General features: G+C 42.4%; 1 protein-coding gene across 1 annotated transcript; it reads left to right on the top strand.

Annotated features, from left to right (window-relative positions):
• The first annotated feature begins 74 nt into the window (after window positions 1-74).
• On the top strand, window positions 75-17,972 carry LOC120054409 (vitamin D3 hydroxylase-associated protein-like). Its single transcript, XM_039001823.1, has 15 exons — window positions 75-316; window positions 637-750; window positions 8,010-8,150; window positions 9,141-9,274; window positions 9,621-9,827; window positions 10,106-10,146; window positions 10,411-10,535; window positions 11,278-11,403; window positions 14,386-14,483; window positions 14,772-14,871; window positions 15,013-15,056; window positions 16,144-16,183; window positions 16,486-16,594; window positions 16,815-16,960; window positions 17,376-17,972. Exons 1-15 carry the CDS (start codon window positions 110-112, stop codon window positions 17,496-17,498), a joined length of 1,755 nt encoding a protein of 584 aa, XP_038857751.1. The 5' UTR covers window positions 75-109; the 3' UTR covers window positions 17,499-17,972.
• The last annotated feature ends 769 nt before the right edge of the window (window positions 17,973-18,741 follow it).

Genomic DNA, 18,741 nt, shown 5'->3' with positions numbered 1-18,741 from the left:
AACGCATTTAACCCGAACCCTTCGAGAATCTTTGAAGTGTACTTGGAAGATTTAGCTGTCAGAGCGGAAGTAGGAGGTGGAAGATAGCTGTCAGAGCGTTGTGGACAGAATGGACAACTTTAAACAAGTAATTTTTTGGGCAGAGCCGAATTGGACAGCGATTCTGACAGCCACTGCATGCGGTACAGGTGCATTGATGCTTTTTCTGAATTGGTTAGGACACGAACAGTCGTGGAAGAAAATTCAGAGGGCGAAAGCCCGAAGAGAAACGTCACTGCAACAGGCAGAACTCGCTGTCCTTCAGTTCAACGAATCTGTAAGTTTGACTTTAGTTTAGCAAACGCTAGCTAACAACCTCAACGAATGAACATTCAACCCTGTTGATAAGTCAGTCAGACACAGCTGTGACTCTAACTTGCAGATAGTACTGGGGTGGCTATCACATATTCATGTTCAAACCAGTTGCCACTTAGTCATGCATGCATGTATTGAAAGGAGGATTAAGTGTATGCAGAGGACCTTACCTTATTGACTGAGATAGCATGACATTTCATTTAGATTTTCAGAGGGTAGCTAGATAGATATCTGGTGGTGTACCGAATGTTCAGTCTCTTCCCTCTTTGACTCCCATGTCAGCACCCTGGAACAGACACCTCTCTCATCCTCTCACTGTCACTGGCTGAGCTGTCCAAACAACTGAAGGGTGGAACACTAACTCCACAAGCTGTGTTCCACACATACATGGAAAAGGTAATGCACAATTCAATCAACACCCCAGCAATCACTTATTTTATTTCACTTTTATTTAACCAGGTAGGCAAGTTGAGAACAAGTTCTCATTTACAATTGCGACCTGGCCAAGATAAAGCAAAGCAGTTCGACACATACAACAACAGAGTTACACATGGAGTAAAACAAACATACAGTCAATAATACAGTAGAAAAATAAGTCTATATACAATGTGAGCAAATGAGGTGAGATAAGGGAGGTAAAGGCAAAAAATGCCATGTTGGAGAAGTAAATGCAATATAGCAAGTAAAACACTGCAATGGTAGATTTGCAGTGGAAGAATGTGCTAAGTAGAAATAATGGGGTGCAAAGGAGCTAAATAAATACAATAGGGGAAGAGGTAGTTGCTTGGGATAAATTATAGATGTGCTATGTACAGGTGCAGTAATCTATGAGCTCCTCTGACAGCTGGTGCTTAAAGCTAGTGAGGGAGAAAAGTGTTTCCAGTTTCAGAGATTTTTGTAGTTCGTTCCAGTCATTGGCAGCAGAGAACTGGAAGGAGAGGTGGCCAAAGGAGGAATTGGCTTTGGGGGTGACCAGAGAGATATACCTGCTGGAGCTCGTGCTACAGGTGGGTGCTGCTATGGTGACCAGCGAGCTCAGATAAGGGGGGACTTTACCTACCAGGGTCTTGTAGATGACCTGGAGCCAGTGGGTTTGGCGACGAGTATGAAGCGAGGGCCAGCCAACGAGAGCGTACAGGTCGCAGTGGTGGGTAGTATATGGGGCTTTGGTGACAAAACGGATGGCACGGTGATAGACTGCATCCAATTTGCTGAGTAGAGTGTTGGAGGCTATTTTGTAAATGACATCGCCGAAGTCGAGGATCGGTAGGATGGTCAGTTTTACGAGGGTATGTTTGGCAGCATGAGTGAAGGATGCTTTGTTGTGAAATAGGAAGCCAATTCTAGATTTAACTTTGGATTGGAGATGTTTGATGTGAGTCTGGAAGGAGAGTTTGCAGTCTAACCAGACACCTAGATATTTGTAGTTGTTCACATATTCGAAGTAAGAACCGTCCAGAGTAGTGATGCTGGACGGGCGGGTGCAGGCAGCGATCGGTTGAAGAGCATGCATTTAGTTTTACTTGTATTTAAGAGCAGTTGGAGGCCACGGAAGGAGAGTTGTATGGCATTGAAGCTCGTCTGGAGGGTTGTTAACACAGTGTCCAAAGAAGGGCCAGAAGTATACAGAATGGTGTCGTCTGCGTAGAGGTGGATCAGAGAGTCACCAGCAGCAAGAGCGACATCATTGATGTATACAGAGAAGAGAGTCGGCCCAAGAATTGAACCCTGTGGCATCCCCATAGAGACTGCCAGAGGTCCGGACAACAGGCCCTCCAATTTGACACACTGAACTCTATCAGAGAAGTAGTTGGTAAACCAGGCGAGGCAATCATTTGGGAAACCAAGGCTGTCGAGTCTGCCAATAAGAATATGGTGATTGACAGAGTCGAAAGCCTTGGCCAGGTCGATGAATACGGCTGCACAGTATTGTTTCTTATCGATGGCGGTTAAGATATAGTTTAGGACCTTGAGCGTGGTTGAGGTGTACCCATGACCAGCTCTGAAACCAGATTGCATAGCGGAGAAGGTGCGATGTGATTCGAAATGGTCGGAAATCTGTTTGTTGACTTGGCTTTCGAAGACCTTAGAAAGGCAGGGTAGGATAGATTTAGGTCTGTAGCAGTTTGGGTCAAGAGTGTCCCTCCCTTTTGAAGAGGGGGATGACCGCAGCTGCTTTCCAATCTTTGGGAATCTCAGACGACACAAAAGAGAGGTTGAACAGGCTAGTAATAGGGGTTGCAACAATTTCGGCAGATAATTTTAGAAAGAAAGGGTCCAGATTGTCTAGCCCGGCTGATTTGTAGGGGTCCAGATTTTGCAGCTCTTTCAGAACATCAGCTGACTGGATTTGGGAGAAGGAGAAATGGGGAAGGCTTGGGCGAGTTGCTGTGGGGGGTGCAGTGCTGTTGACCGGGGTAGCCAGGTGGAAAGCATGGCCAGCCGTAGAAAAATGCTTATTGAAATTCTCAATTATAGTGGATTTATCGGTGGTGAGTTTCCTATCCTCAGTGCAGTGGGCAGCTGGGAGGAGGTGTTCTTATTCTCCATGGACTTTACAGTGTCCCAGAACTTTTTAGAGTTTGTTGCAGGAAGCAAATTTCTGCTTGAAAAAGCTAGCCTTGGCTTTTCTAACTGCCTGTGTATATTGGTTTCTAACTTCCCTGAAAAGCTGCATATGTTCGATGCTAATGCAGAACGCCATAGGATGTTTTTGTGTTGGTTAAGGGCAGTCAGGTCTGGAGAGAACCAAGGGCTATATCTGTTCCTGGTTCTACATTTTTTGAATGGGGCATGCTTATTTAAGATGGTGAGGAAGGCATTTAAAAAAAATAACCAGGCATCCTCTACTGACGGGATGAGGTCAATATCCTTCCAGGATACCCAGGCCAGGTGGATTAGAAAGGCCTGCTCGCTGAAGTGTTTCAGGGAGCGTTTGACAGTGATGAGTGGAGGTCGTTTGACCGCTGTAATGTGCATGTTGTGGAATTTTGTGGACTACATTATTTCTATAGGTGGTGTAATTTGTTTTCACTGCAAGCATTGGCGACATATCGTACTCCTGCAATGTTTTCTGCAAACCATTAACCACCTTTAACCTGTTTACGTATTTAAATCGGAAGTCACAGCTAGGGTTGCAAAGGGTCTGAAACTTTCTGGAAATGTTCCATGGGACGTTAAGACCTGGAATTTGGGGAATTTTCCTTAAATTCATCAAAAAAGTTAGCTTATAACAGTGAACCTTTTTTTGTAGGATACACATAAGGAAATTCTAGGTCTTGTAGCATATTTTGGTTAAACTATCCCCAATTCAATGGAATTGCAACCATCACATTTGCAGTGCACTCTTCCATCACATGTACAGCTGATTTTCAAGATCTTGCACACTAATGAGATGCTATAGATCCCACACTAATACACTGTCTGAGCCAAGAACTACATGCTTTCTGGTAAGTTTTGATTACAATACTGGCTGGGGTGAATATATATTATGACATTTCTTTTGTTAATTATAAATAGTATCCTACAGCAAAGTGTGTAAATCATTTCTAACTTGTTAACAATTTCTGCTAGTTAGTTTTTGCAACCATGTGGGTTTTAGCTTGCTTGAGCCTGCTAACATAGGAGTGTTAATTCACCTGTTCCATACATGTTTCATTTTAAAACATGTATCTTACAAAGGAGTTGTTTATTGGGCTCAATGGGATTGAGATCCGGGCTCTTTGCTGGCCATGGCAGAACACTGACATTCCTGTCCTGCAGGAAATCACGCACAGAATGAGCAGTATGGCTGGTGGCATTGTCATGCTAGAGGGTCATGTCAGGATGAGCCTGCAGGAAGGGTACCACATGAGGGAGGAGGATGTCTTCCCTGTAACACACAGCGTTGAGATTGCCTGTAATGACAACAAGCTCAGTCCGGGGATGCTGTGACACACCGCCCCAGACCATGACGGACCCTCCACCTCCAAATCGATCCCTCTCCAGAGTACAGGCCTCGGTGTAACGCTCATTCCTTCGATGATGAACGCAAATCCGACCATCACCGCTGGTGAGACAAAACCGCGACTAGTCAGTGTAGAGCACTAATTACCAGTCCAGTCTGTTCCAGCGACGTTGGTTTGTGCCCATAAGCGACGTTGTTGCCAGTGATGTCTGGTGAGGACCTGCCTTACAACAGGCCTACAAGCACCTCTGTCCAGCCTCTCTCAGCCTATTGCGGACAGTCTGAGCACTGATGGAGGGATTGTGCGTTCCTGGTGTAACTCGGGCAGTTGTTGCCATCCTGTACCTGTCCCGCAGGTGTGATGTTCGGATGTACCGATCCTGTGCAGGTGTTGTTACACATGGTCTGCCACTGCGAGGGCGATCAGCTGTCCGTCCTGTCTCCCTGCAGTGCCGTCTTAGGCATTTCACAGTACGGACAATGCAATTTATTGCCCTGGCCACATCTGCTTGCCTCCTTGCAGCATGCCAAAGGCATTCTCACACATATGAGCACGCTCACACCCTTTTCAATGAAGATCTGTGAAGTTATTTGGATTTTTACGAATTATCTTTGAAAGACAGGGTCCTGAAAAAGGGACGTTTCTTTTTTTGCTGAGATTATTTATATGTAACTGGAATTGTATTATTTTTTTTGTAATTGTTTAAATCCTATTCTTTACAGGAAAATGCCACGGGCACTATTTGATGTGTGGAGACCTTTCACTGCAGCTAATGTAGAAGGAAAAGCTGTGTACATTTGCAAATACTGTGCCAAATTAAATGTGTAGAATGTAAGATGCAGAATCATCTGGCCAAGTACATAAAGTTCTCTCAGCGCTCACAACAAGCAACCACTGACAAAAGTCACTCTACTTCTATTCGAGGTGTAAATGATGAATCAGACACCTTATCAATAGCAACAGCTCATGGTCCTCCTGGAATCAAGTTTTTTTTTTTTTTTTGACTCAATGGAGGAACGTAGTAAGACAAATGCTGATGAATGTCTTAAGCTTTGTATGCAACTGGTTCACCTCTGATGCTCACAGGCACTGTGTATTGGAAGAGATTTCTGAATGTTCTTCGCCCAGCATGCACCCTTCCAACCAGACATGCTTTATCTACTCATTTGCTGGATGCAGAATTCAACAGAGTAGACTAGGTCAAGCAAATCATAGACCGTATTGCAATCGTCTCTGAATGGTGGTTTACTGATTGTGGGAAAGGAATAATTAACTACATCTCCACCCCTCAACCAGTATTCCACAAGAGCACAAACATACAGTTGAAGTCAGAAGTTTACACACCTTAGCCAAATACATTTAAACTCAGTTTTTTCACAATTCCTGACATTTAAGCCTTGTAACAATTCCCTGTTTTAGGTCAGTTAGGATCACCACTTTATTTTAAGAAAGTGAAATGTCAGAATAATAGTAGAGAATGACTTATTTCAGCTTTTATTTCTTTCATCACATTCCCAGTGGGTCAGAAGTTTACATACACTCAATTAGTATTTTGTAGCAGTGCCTTTCAATTGTTGAACTTGGGTAAAATGTTTCTGGTAGCCTTCCACAAGCTTCCCACAATAAGTTGGGTGAATTTTGGCCCATTCCTCCTGACAGAGCTGGTGTAACTGAGTCAGGTTTGTAGGCCTCCTTGCTCGCACACACTTTTTCAGTTCTGCCACAATTTTCTATAGGATTGAGGTCGGGGCTTTGTTATGGCCACTCCAATACCTTGACTTTGTTGTCTTTTAGCTATTTTGCCAAAACTTTGGTAGTAACCTTGGGGTCATTGTCCATTTCGAAGACCCATTTGTGACCAAGCTTTAACTTCCTGACTGATGTCTTGAGATGTTGCTTCAATATATCCACATAATTTTCCTGCCTCATGTAGCCATCCATTTTGTGAAGTCCTGCAGCAAAGCACCCTCACAACATGATGCTGCCACCCCCGTGCTTCACGGTTGGGATGGTGTTCTTCAGCTTGCAAGCTTCCCCCTTTTTCCTCCAAACATAATGATGGTCATTATGGCCAAACAGTTATATTTTTGTTTCATCAGACCAGAGGACATTTCTCCAAAAAGTACAATCTTTGTCCCCATGTGTAGTTGCAAACTGTAGTCTGGCTTTTTTTATGTCGGTTTTGGAGCAGTGGCTTCTTCCTTGCTGAGCGGCCTTTCAGGTTATGTCGAGATAGGACTCGTGTGGTATAGATACTTTTGTACCTGTTTCCTCCTGCATCTTCACAAGGTCCTTTGCTGTTGTTCTGGGATTGATTTGCACTTTTTGCACCAAAGTACGTTCATCTCTAGGAGACAGAACATACCTGAGCGGTATGACGGCTGCGTGGTCCCATGGTGTTTATACTTGCATACTATAGTTTGTACAGATGAACGTGATACCTTTAGGCATTTGGAAATTGCTCCCAAGGATGAACCAGACTTGTGGAGGTCTATAATTTTTTTCCTGAGGTCTTGGCTGATTTCTTTTGATTTTCCCATAATTTGTCTGTAAACAATTGTTGGGGAAATGATTTGTGTCATGCACAAAGTAGATGTCCTAACCGACTTGCCAAAACTATAGTTTGTTAACAAGAAATTTGTGGAGTGGTTGACAAACGTGTTTTAATGACTCCAACCTAAGTGTATGTGAACTTCCGACTTCAACTGTATCTCATCAGCCAGCTGGTGAAAGGGACTTTGTGGATCTGAGGCTTTTTCCCCCATCCTCCAAATCCCAACATCAGCCACCTCAGAGGGCAACTGGTCCTAGTTTGGGAACACACACCAAAGCACGCAACAGGCTGACCATTACAAGTATTGAAAAATTGGTGGCCATCTTGGCAACTTTGAGGCTTTTTGAGCCTGACAACGAGCCATCCTCAAGGTTTGAAGGTGACAGTGAAGATGAGGCCTCCGAGTCGGATGTTCAAGAGGTGGACATTGAGGAGGTCAAGGGAGAAGACATGGAAGCCTGAGAGGAAGACAACCAAGGCTTTAGTTTCTAGACTATAATTTTACAGATCTATGTTGAATATGTTTTTGGGAGATGTGATGGATCATTCAATATTCCCTTTATTTTGTTGTTCAGTGAAATCATCCCATGTGAAGATTAAACTAATGTAAAGGTCGTAAATAAAAGGTTTTTCTTCTTTCTGTTGGAAGGATTTAATCATTTACAATTGTCTATTTATGATAAGGTAAAATGTTTCTGTCTCCATATGATATGGTAAATATATCCAATGCAAAAAAACATCTACATTGAAATGGTATTAATATTAATTTCTGTGAATTCCCATTAATTCCCACAAAGTTTCCACCTCTGAATATTCCCCAAAATGTGCAATCCTAGTCCGAGCCAACACAGCCCTGAAAAGGCCTATGTAGTTATGATGACATGCCTGGATTATATTTGCACTGTTTACAAAACAATGCAGCATGATCAGTCATTGAATGGCTTTCACATAATAGGCATCATGTATTTTGGGGCATGCTGGCGTGGTGATCAATCTGGCCTGTTCCCAGAACTGTTTGGGATCTGTTTTGTGCTCTTGTTGTAGCAATGGCCATAGGAGTTGGCAAGACAACACAAACTGATCTGGGACCAGGCTACTAGACCTTTCAATCTACAAGTGCTCCCATTGATTTTTCACATGTTGTGTTCCCACAGACATTGGAGGTGAATAGGAGACTGAACTGTTGCACTGAGGTCCTGCTGGAGAGTTGGGATCAGCTGGAGGATATTGGCTCTCACAAGGATGGTCTCCTTTATGGGGTCCCTGTCAGCATCAAGGAAAATATTGGATACAAGGTGTTGATTAGGTGTCACTTCAGTGTCTTTCATTAATTGTCATTTTTCCCTGTAAATATAGCAGGGGTTTCCAGGTCAGATTAAACATGGGCCTAGTCCTGGACCAAAGCGCTTTCAATAGAGATTCTCCATTGAGCTGCTTGTGTTAGGTTCGTTCCTTTCCTCCTTGTCAATCATCATTGGCTCATTGGTGAAATTAGCATTATGACATCTTTAATTAAAAAATTCAAAAACCTTTATAAATGCGATTGCAGACAGAAGTTGACAAACAGGAACATGGCACGAATGTTGCTGAGTAAGTTCTGCGTCAAACAAAAGGTCTCAAGTTGTTTTATTAAACCGAAGTCCCGCCTTAGTGATGTCACTGACTACGTCATTACCTTTTTACTCCTGAGACCAGAACCCTGCATCCATAGCTATACAAACATAAACACTGAAACTCTGTCTAAAAGCTAGGCAATAAACGTCCACTCCCCGAAGTTGATTTCTTGTGGAATGTCTGAGTAGTCTCTTATCTCCCACACTCCCCTGCAGAGTTCTGTCTCAGTCACACATTATAAGAGAGAAAGAAAGAGCAAACTGTGGAACAATTCTAAAACTATATAATGAATATATATATTGTTAATCTGTAGTCTAGGACCCTATAAATGTTAGGAGGGAGGGGTCTTATATTAATAGAAGGGGAGGGGTTATAACATAAGCATAATCAATTATTTGAATACATCAAACATTTGTACAGACCCAAATCATGACCCCTAGGTGAATTCTGACACTTGTTAGCCCAGGACATTGGCTTAATCTGTGTCCAGAAAACCACCCCATAGTAGGCTTGTGTCTTTGTTTGTGAACTTCAAGTCGAGTCTCTCGTGAGGGCCTACCAGTAACATAGTTCTGGGTTCAGAGATGTGCATGTCTACTGAAAGTTAATTTTTTTATTTTTTATTTTTTTTGAATGATTTACTTTTTTGATCTTCCTGTTTTTGTATTCAGGGTCATGACTCTACATGTGGCGTGATCTGTAAATTGGACCTTCCTGCCACAGGGGACAGTGTGCTGGTTGAAGTGCTGAAGAGACAAGGCGCCATTCCCTTCGTCAAGACCAACGTACCCCAAAGCCTGCTAAGGTGAATAGTTGTTTTATTCTTGTGAATGCATCGAATGAGATTCAGAATATAATTTGTCTACCATATACAATGTCAACTGATGAATAAACATAATACACTAGCAATACATTGACATAGATCGGGTAACAATGCCTTTAATGTGCCACATACCACATTAGGTGATGTAATTTAGTGCAAGAGCTATGACTTGAGCAATGTGATTGAGGAGTTTGTGAAGACGGTCATCGTCAAAGTCCAATGGCCAGACTAGTCCGCACCCAGAGTAAAGCTGATTGGTCACCCCATGACTCATGTTGTTCTTAGCAATCAGTGTTTTCACCCACATCTGTCTTGTCCCCATGTCCAGCTACGACTGCGGCAATCCCATCTACGGCCTGACTCTGAATCCCCATAACCCTCAAAAGACGCCCGGGGGTTCATCGGGCGGGGAGGGAGCGCTGATCGGAGGAGGGGGCTCGGTCCTGGGCATGGGCTCCGACATCGGGGGCAGCATACGCATCCCTTCATCCTTCTGTGGGATCTGTGGCTTTAAACCCACGGCCAACAGGCTGAGGTGGGTGGATGAGTAAGGGGGGGGGGTCTGTCAGTGCGTCGTGTAACTCTTAGGATGTGTCAGTGAATATGTGAGTCATGGTGACAACCTGTGAGGCCTTCAGTAATCTTTTACAATGTTGCTAACCTTGAGGAGAGTTCAAGAATGATTGCATCACAAGACGTTTATTTCCCCCGTAAAAGCATAGTTGTGTGTTTGAGTGAGTTACTGAGTGAGTTATTGACCTGATTGGCTTGGTTAGATGATGACTGACTATTCTTTTCTTTATTTTTTTTCAGTTCGCGAGGTGCTGTCTCCTGTAGCCGGGGCCAAAAGTCAGGCAAGGCTCAAACATACAACTTTCCACCCTGCACATGTATAGCTAAATAAATTGATAAATGTTTTCTTGACCCCCGCCGTCATAACGCCTATATACATAGACAAAATAGGGAGCGGAGCTCTTCTGTGAAAAAATGTAGAAATGGAATCAAAAGGATGCTCATTGCATTACATGTGGTAACGACATAGTAACAGATGTTATTGTTAACTTTTAACAACTGACTCTCCACTGTCAGGATGACTCCGATTGTTTGTGTTGTTCCAGTGCTGTCGTCCTTTGGGCCCATGGCAAGGGACGTGGATAGCCTGGCTCTCTGTATGCAAGCTCTGCTCTGTGACCACATGTTCAGACTGGACCCTACTGTTCCCCCAATCCCATTCAACCAACAGGTGGGATCTCTCTCTGTCTTAGGGAGTAGGGTGATGTTGCCCCTAGATGCTGATCTTGAGTCAGTTTTGTTGTTGTTGTGGGAGGTGAAGCTGATCCTAGATCTGTACATAAAGGAAACTTCATCCTGGAGCCTTTCGTAGGATACGTATCATTGTTGAATGGATATCCCTGAAGAAGAAAAAAATGATATCCTTAAATACATTATTATTATATTTAGTGACGGGCACCCTTTTGTAAAATCTATAATGATATCAGTTGCAATTGTTTTATTATAACATAACAATACATATTGATTTTACACAAAACATTGCAACTGTCTGAATGTTCCAGCTGCTTGTTGATGTTCTGGTCTGAATGTTCTAGGAGCTTAACCTACTCAACTAGTTTGAATACAATGAGAAGCCCATGAACGGTTGATGGCTCATCAGCAGGCAATTTAAGTATGATTGTGATAAGTTGACAGCCCGTGAGAAGGTCTGTTGGCAGGGTTTTGTGCATGCAGGAACAGTCACGTATGCTTTTTTACATAATAGTTTAGGTTGACAAGAAGAATAAACCGATATAACAATATGCCTTGCTCTTATCGATATCAAACAATAGTGTCCATATCAAATTATTGATATTGGATGCCAATATCCATTATTATAAGGTACATTATGCAGAAAGGACCTATACACATTCAAACCCCCGGGAATCTACATTCTCTATGTATCAATACTGTGTTCTTCCTCTGTTCTCCAGGTATACCAGCGTTCCAATCCCCTGAGGATCGGGTACTATGAGAACGACGGCTATGCCATGCCGTCTCCAAGCATGGGCCGAGCCCTGAGGGAGACCAAGGCGTTGTTGGAGAGAGCAGGGCACACGGTGAGTAACCTCCAGCTCCAGACTGATCTACTTTGCCGTCAAAAAGTATTCACACCCCTTGACTTTTTCCACATTTTGTGTTAGACTGAATTTAAAATGGATTAAATTAAGATTTTGTGTCACTGGCCTACACGCTATAATGTCAAAGTGGAATTATGTTTTCAGAAATGTTAACAAATTGTATTAAAAATGAAAAGCTGACATGTCTTGAGTCAATAAATATTCAACAAACCCTTTGTTATGGCAAGCCTAAGATTCAGGAGTAAAAATGTGCTTAACAAGTCACATAAGTTATACCGACTCACTCGGTGTGCACTAAGTGTTTAACATTATTTTTTAATGTCATCTCTGTACCTCACACATACAATTGTCCGTAAGGTCCCTCAATCAAGCAGTGAATTTCAAACAAAGATTCTATGGGATTATAATGACAGAACTACGTGAGTTTGTATTTTGAATTTCGTGGTCGCGCATTGAGATTTGTGGTTGCAAGTACGATTTGCAAATGTGTAATTTATTTTGCATGTTTGTATAATGTGTGAAAGATTTTAACAATGGTCGCTAACTTGACATTTGAACACATTCAATAAGATTTGCAAGCATCATTTATTTTCTGAATTATGACAAGTCTATTTCCAACTATGAATATACTGCTGTGAATCAAAAATACTCTTGCAGAAGAGGAGAGGGCCTAGAACCGAGCCCTGTGGGACACCAGTAGTGTGAGTATGTGGTGCAGACACAGATCCTCTCCACATCACCTGGTAGGAGCGGGCTGCCAGGTAGGAAGAGTGTGCAGAGCCTGAGACACCCAACCCTGAGAGGGAGGAGAGGAGGATCTTATGGTTCACTGTGTCAAAGGCAGCGGATAGATCTAGGAGGATGAGAACAGAGGAGAGAGAGTCAGCTTTGGCAGTGCGGAGAGCCTCTGTGTCACAAAGAAGAGCAATCTCATTTGAGTAACCCGTCTTGAAGCCTGAGTGGTTAGGGTCAAGAAGATTGTTCTGAGAGAGATAATGAGAAAGTTGATAAGAGAGAGCATGCTCAAGTGTTTTGGAAAGAAAAGAAAGAGGGGATACAGGTCTATAGTTTTGGATGTCAGATGAGTCAAGTGTAGGTTTCTTGAGGAGGGGAGCAACTCAGGACATTTTGAAATCAGAGGGAATGCGATGAATTGATGAGGGAAGTGAGGAATGGGAGAAGGTCTCCAGAGATGGTGTGGAAGAGGGGATGGGGTCGAGCGGGCAGGTTGTCGGGCAGCCAGACCTCACTAGTCACAGAACTTAATCTGGGGAGAAAGAGGTCAAGGTGTATGGTAGTTCTGTGTGAGTGAAACCAGTGGACTCAATAGGCTGAGTGAATGAGTAGCGGATGTTGTCAACCTTTTTTTCAAAGTGGTTGACAAAGTCGTCCGCAGAGAGAGAGGGGTGGAGGATTAAGGTGGGAGGAGAAGGGGGAAAATAGTTTAAAGGATAGGGTTAGAGACGGAAGCTTGAAATTTTGTGGTAGAAAGTGGCTTTGGCAGCGGATACAGAGGAAGAGAAGGTAGAGAGGAGGGAGTGAAAGGATGATTGGTCCTCCGGAAGTTTAGTTTTCCTCCATTTTCTTTCAGCTGCCCACAACCCTGTTCTCTAAGCTCGCAATGAGTCACTCAGCCACGGAGCAAGAGAGGGCAGAGCCGGCTGGGAGGAAAGAGGACAGTGCTAGTCATAGGATGCGGAAAGGGAAGAGATTGGTCGAAGAGGCAGAATCAGGAGGGAGAAGGATTTAGCAGAAGGGAGAGATGATAGAAGAGGAGAGAGTGAGTGAAAATTGCGATGGCACATGACCATCTGGGTAGGGGCCTAGTGTTTAGGGTTGGAGGAAAGGGAGACATAAAAGGAAACAAAGTAGTGATCAGATCTGTAATCATTCTTAAATTAAATGATGCTTGCGAGTCTTATTGAATGTATTCAAAATTAAAGATACAACAAATCTTTCACTCATCGTGATAAAAGTTTGCGAAATTAAAATACATATTTGGGAGTCGTACGTGCAACCACTAATCTCAATGTGCGACCACGAAACTCAAAATACAAACTCATGTAGTTCTGTCATCTTTAGAATCCCCAAAGATTCAACCACAAAAACCAGGAAGCTTTTCCAATGCCTCACAAAGAAGGACACCTGTTGGTTAAAAAAAGCAGACATTGAATATCCCTTTTGAGCATGGTGAAGTTATTAATTACACTTTGGATGGTGTATCAATACACCCAGTCACTACAAAGATAGACTACCTTCCTAACTCAGTTGCCGGAGAGTAAGGAAACCGCTCAGGGAGTTCACCATGAGGCCAATGGTGACTTTAAAACAGTTACGGAGTTTAATGGCTGTGATAGGAGAAAACTAGGGATGGATCAACAACATTGTTGTTACTCCACAATACATGTACTAACCTAAATGACAGAGTGAAAAGAAGGAAGTCTGTACAGAATAAAAAATATTCCAAAACATGTATCCTGTTTGCAATAAGGCACTAAAGTAAAACTGCCCCCCATAAATGTGGCAAAGAAATTAACTTTATGTCCTGAATACAAGGCATTATGTTTGGGGGGAAAATCTGACACATGATTCTGACATGTATTGACTCAGTGGTGTGATTACTTATGTACATTTGCTAACATTTCTAAGAACATGTTTTCACTTTGTCATTTATGAGGTATTGTGTCTAGATGGGTCAGACAAAAATATATATTTAATACATTTTGAATTCAGGCTGTAACACAACAAAATGTGGAATAAGTCAAGGGGTATGAATACTTTCTGAAGGCACTATGACCAGAGCTTGGTTGAACACTTTTATTTATCAGAGACAGATTTACTTGGACTGCAGAAATAACAGAAACAAAATAATGTGGATGTTAATTCCTTTACAGGTCGGTCCATGACTGTGTTGATATTAAGTTGTATTTCTCTCTGTCTATCTCATCTCACTCTCTGTAGTTGGTTCCCTTCAGTCTCCCCAGGCTGAGCTATGCCATGCATGAGCTGGTTATCAGGGGAATCGCAGGCGATGGATGCGCTACCCTGCTCAGCAACCTGTGAGTCAGTCAAATCACCCTGGATTGTGTTCAGTTGGGCACACCATAGTAAAACATTTTGAAATGCGAAGCGAAAATGTGTATTTCTTATTGCAGTCAATGTAGTCCCTGCCTGTTTCAATCCGTTTTCATCCGTTTAGTTCTAATGAATGAACACAACCCCCTAATGAACACAACCCAGGTTCTCCCAATGAGTTAAACCAGCACATCCCTGGGAGAGAAATTAACTATCCAGTATTCGCACTAAAATGATTAAAAAAGTAACTTTGTTGTTTGGTTTTATTGTAGGAAAGGAGGGCCTGTCGACCCGTCTCTGCGGGTTCAGATTATTCCGTACGGTTTACCTCGCACTGTGAAGAAAATACTCTCCATTCTGATCAAGCCCATAGTGAGTGCTCTCCAAGTCCGCAGCATACAGAGAGGGAGGTTAAAACTGTATCTGGGGAGCTTTGTGATGTGTATCAGACTGCTCATGTTATATTTGGCTGATACTTCTATGTTTGTCAATGGTCTTATTTTTTCCCTTCAGTTTCCTCGTATTGGTGCCTCTATGGAAAGCCTGTGTGGAGCTAGGTGAGAAGAACCTATGTCTATTCTTCCTATTGGATTCATATAATCATCAATAATTATAATACCTAACATCTGATTTGGACCATAATTCTTAATAACAACGAGTAAGACTTGACAAATTCCCCAAAATTGTCAAAAGCCACCCAGTGACCCCCCCCCCCACACCCAATGCCAATCCCACCCCAGGGAAACATTTACATAGGATGAAGAAGCAATAGTCCAAGCCGCAGCTCCATACTACTTGTCGAACATAGATAACTGATACTGTATATTGGTTGTTGGGGTGGTAGGCGTGAGGTTTGGGGGGTGTCCGTGGGTGGCTTTTGACAATAACATTTTTGTTTCTGGACACTTTCTGTTGTTGATATTGCTACTATGCAAGTAACCACTTCACTGTATCGTTTACACCTTCTGTATCCTGAGCATGTGACAAATGTAGATTTTATAGATTTGATATAGCGTTTGTTTACCACATGGCCTCACGTGAATCCTTAAAGAGATGGGTGGGGCTAAGGCTTAAGAGGGTGTGAACGATGCTGAATAGGTGTAGACAAAGAAGAGCTCTCCGGTATTGTAGGTGTACCAAAACTTTCAAGTGGGGTTACAAGTTTATCAACTTTCAAAGCAGAATTACTTTCCCATTGTTCCTCAACTGTAGTGTATGATATGTTCTAGCTCTGAGTCCCTACTTTTTTCCAATGTAAAAAAACACCATTTAAAATAGTGCTACATAAGACAGAATCGAGGTGGTCAGTCACATTTTATTGATTTCCCCATTTCTTAGTCAATGGTAGGTATATGTTTGGTTCCAATTGGATGTTGGGTACTATATTTATTGAATATTATGTGAATCCTAAAACTTAAACTGGCCAATTTTTGGGTGCAATCAAATAGCAACTAAATTTCAACAAAATAAAGTTGCAGGAATGCTAATCTTATCTGTTTTTAACTCCAGAAATTCTTTCATAACAATCTGAGATGGTGGATGTCATGGCTTGCTGAAATGACATGGAATGACTCTTTATTATATTTCGATGCCATGGTATGAAATGCAGAATCTTAATGATTCCATCACTTCCTTTTTCACCAGCTCTGTGCAAGACCTGTGGAGACAGCATGCAGATGTGGAGGTACTAGACATTTTGAAGTTGTGCCATCTCTAAGAGTTTACTGATGGTCCGAGAGGAGGCACAAATCGTATCCTGTAAATGTATTATTTAAATGTCTTCATTAATCTGGTCTCTTGTTGTAATGCAGAAAAACAGAATGGCATGGATTATTGTGTCAGTCATTGGCAATGTTATATTGTTCAACTAGGTTGTTGGCCTAAGCTTGCAGCATGATAATCAATTTGACAAAAACCTTCGAGAGAATGTTGTGTGGAAATCAGTGCTCTGAGGAAAATGTACAGTAGTTCTGTCTGTGTTCCAAGGACTACATGCATGAGGTGATGGCAGAGTGGAGAAGGTGTGAGCTGGACGTGCTGCTCTGTCCCATGATGGGTCCCGCCTACAACCATAACTACCCTGGGAAACTCACCAGTACCCATCTCTCCTCTCTGATCTCTCTTATCAAATGGAATATAGATTTAACTAGCTCTTTTTATTTTTATGAGGCTTGTTTGTTTTTTTTGCAGTCATGACCATTTTTTAAAATGTAGAATCACCAGTTGGAATTGTTATGAATTCACCTGCTTTATTGAACTATGGGTGGATGGATTATTGACTCAGAGCCCCCGCCCCACCCCTTTTCTCTCTTCAGGTGCGTTATCTTACACCACTATCTACAATCTCCTTAACTTCCCTGCTGGGGTGGTCCCTGTCTCCACGGTAACAGCAGAGGACGAGGAGGAACTCAGGCACTACAAGGGCAACTATGGGGACCTCTGGGACAAGCTCTACAAAAAGGTACAGTCAAAGTCACAAACACACTCTTCCTCTTAAAATATTTACAGGATATTTAGCTATTTCCGTCTTACCGCCATCCTGACTTGAAGTGGCCATTTTGTCCATGCCAGATGTCACAACCTGTAGCCTAACCGGTGAATCTTAACCTGTAGTTCCATTGTAACCAGTAGATGGAAGCAGAGGCCTGTCCTGGTTGCTTGGTTGGAGTTCAGGCCACTGGGCCCGTATTCAAAAATCATCTCAGAGTAGTAGTGCTGATCTAGGATCAGCCCCCCCCCCCTCCATATAATTGTATATATTATTCCCTAAAAAGGAAAACTGATCCTATACCAGCACTCCTATTGAGATTATTTGTGAATACGGTCCCTAGTCAACATGCGTTTGGTTGGGACTGACTGTTTGTGTGTGTTTACAGGCGGTGACTGGTGGAGAGGGGCTGCCGGTGGCCGTACAGTGTGTGGCCCTGCCCTGGCAGGACGAGCTCTGTCTGCGCTTCATGAGAGAGGTGGAGAGGCTGTTCAGAGAGAAGAAGAAATGAGAGATTGATGTACTAAGAGGTGGAGAGAGATAAGTTCAGTCTATGGACAGAAAGAATGGTAAAAAGGACCTGTTTAATCAAGCAGTCAAAATAATCAATATAAGAAAAAGTCACTTTTTGAAGCAGTAAAAGGAATATATAACATTATTCTTATGCTGCAAGGTAACTTGAATAGGGCCCCCTGGCCCAAATAATTGTAAATGTCCTCAGAAAGCAGGTTGGAGGAAGGACTGATCCAAGTGCACTGAGAAACACAAATGACTGTTCCTTGGCTGCTAACAGTTCACTTGACCTCAAATAGGGATACAAATACATGCATATTTTCTTACACACTCAAGAAAATTGGGAAATTCTGTTTACCTCAGTCGATTTTTAAAAAACGCACTTATGAAATGACTTGGTATTTTTAAATAATAGTCAATTTATGCACTTATTATTATATAGGAAAATTAATCTAAATATACACTATGTCTGTGATTTTCATGTCTCAAATTAAAAACGTTTTAAATATATCCCTCTATGTAGTGCTGTTTGTCTGCATGGTTTAGGAATGAGAACATTTATCATGGATTTCTCCCCTTGAGGTCAAGTGTCTACCAAACGCGACATGCAATGCTTTTAGATATCTGAGATATAATATGGTCACTTATGTACTTTTGAATACATGCTGCAATTTTAATACGGAAGGAAAGTTGTGTGTTGACCGTCATTTATTCATCCAATACCATCGATCGTGATCTTGTCCATTAGTGGGCTGTGCGAATTAACCCAGGACAATAGTAACAGCCTCTACCACTCTCCTCCTCAGTCAATCACTAACATTCCGATTCCTTTTAATATCTCAGCCAATGTAGCATGAACAGGCACAACAACATTAAGGGGTAGAAGTTGTGTAGCTGGCGTCTTGCTAACATCAGGCACTCTGGAAAATGACGACGCAGTCTGTCTCGGTTAGTCAAACAATCGTATTGGACATGTCTAATGAGGAAATGGCGTTTACTGTATATACAGGTAGCTGCCAAAATGAAGGAAATCCTTGAGTAAATGAGCGATACAAAGTATATTGAAAGCAGGTGCTTCCAAACAGGTGTGGTTCCTGACTTAATTAAGCAATTAAAACAACCCTTCCATGCTTAGGGTCATGTGTAAAAAAAATGCCCATCTCAGTGACTTTGAAAGAGGGGTCTCAAAGGAGCATAGGGGGTATAAGTCTGTAGGTGTCTGTCACCAGGTCCAATTGAAC

This window comes from Salvelinus namaycush, chromosome 10 (genome assembly GCF_016432855.1).
Source record: "Salvelinus namaycush isolate Seneca chromosome 10, SaNama_1.0, whole genome shotgun sequence".
Classification (NCBI taxonomy): Eukaryota; Metazoa; Chordata; class Actinopteri; order Salmoniformes; family Salmonidae; genus Salvelinus; species Salvelinus namaycush.
This window is presented reverse-complemented; position numbering and strand designations above follow the sequence as displayed.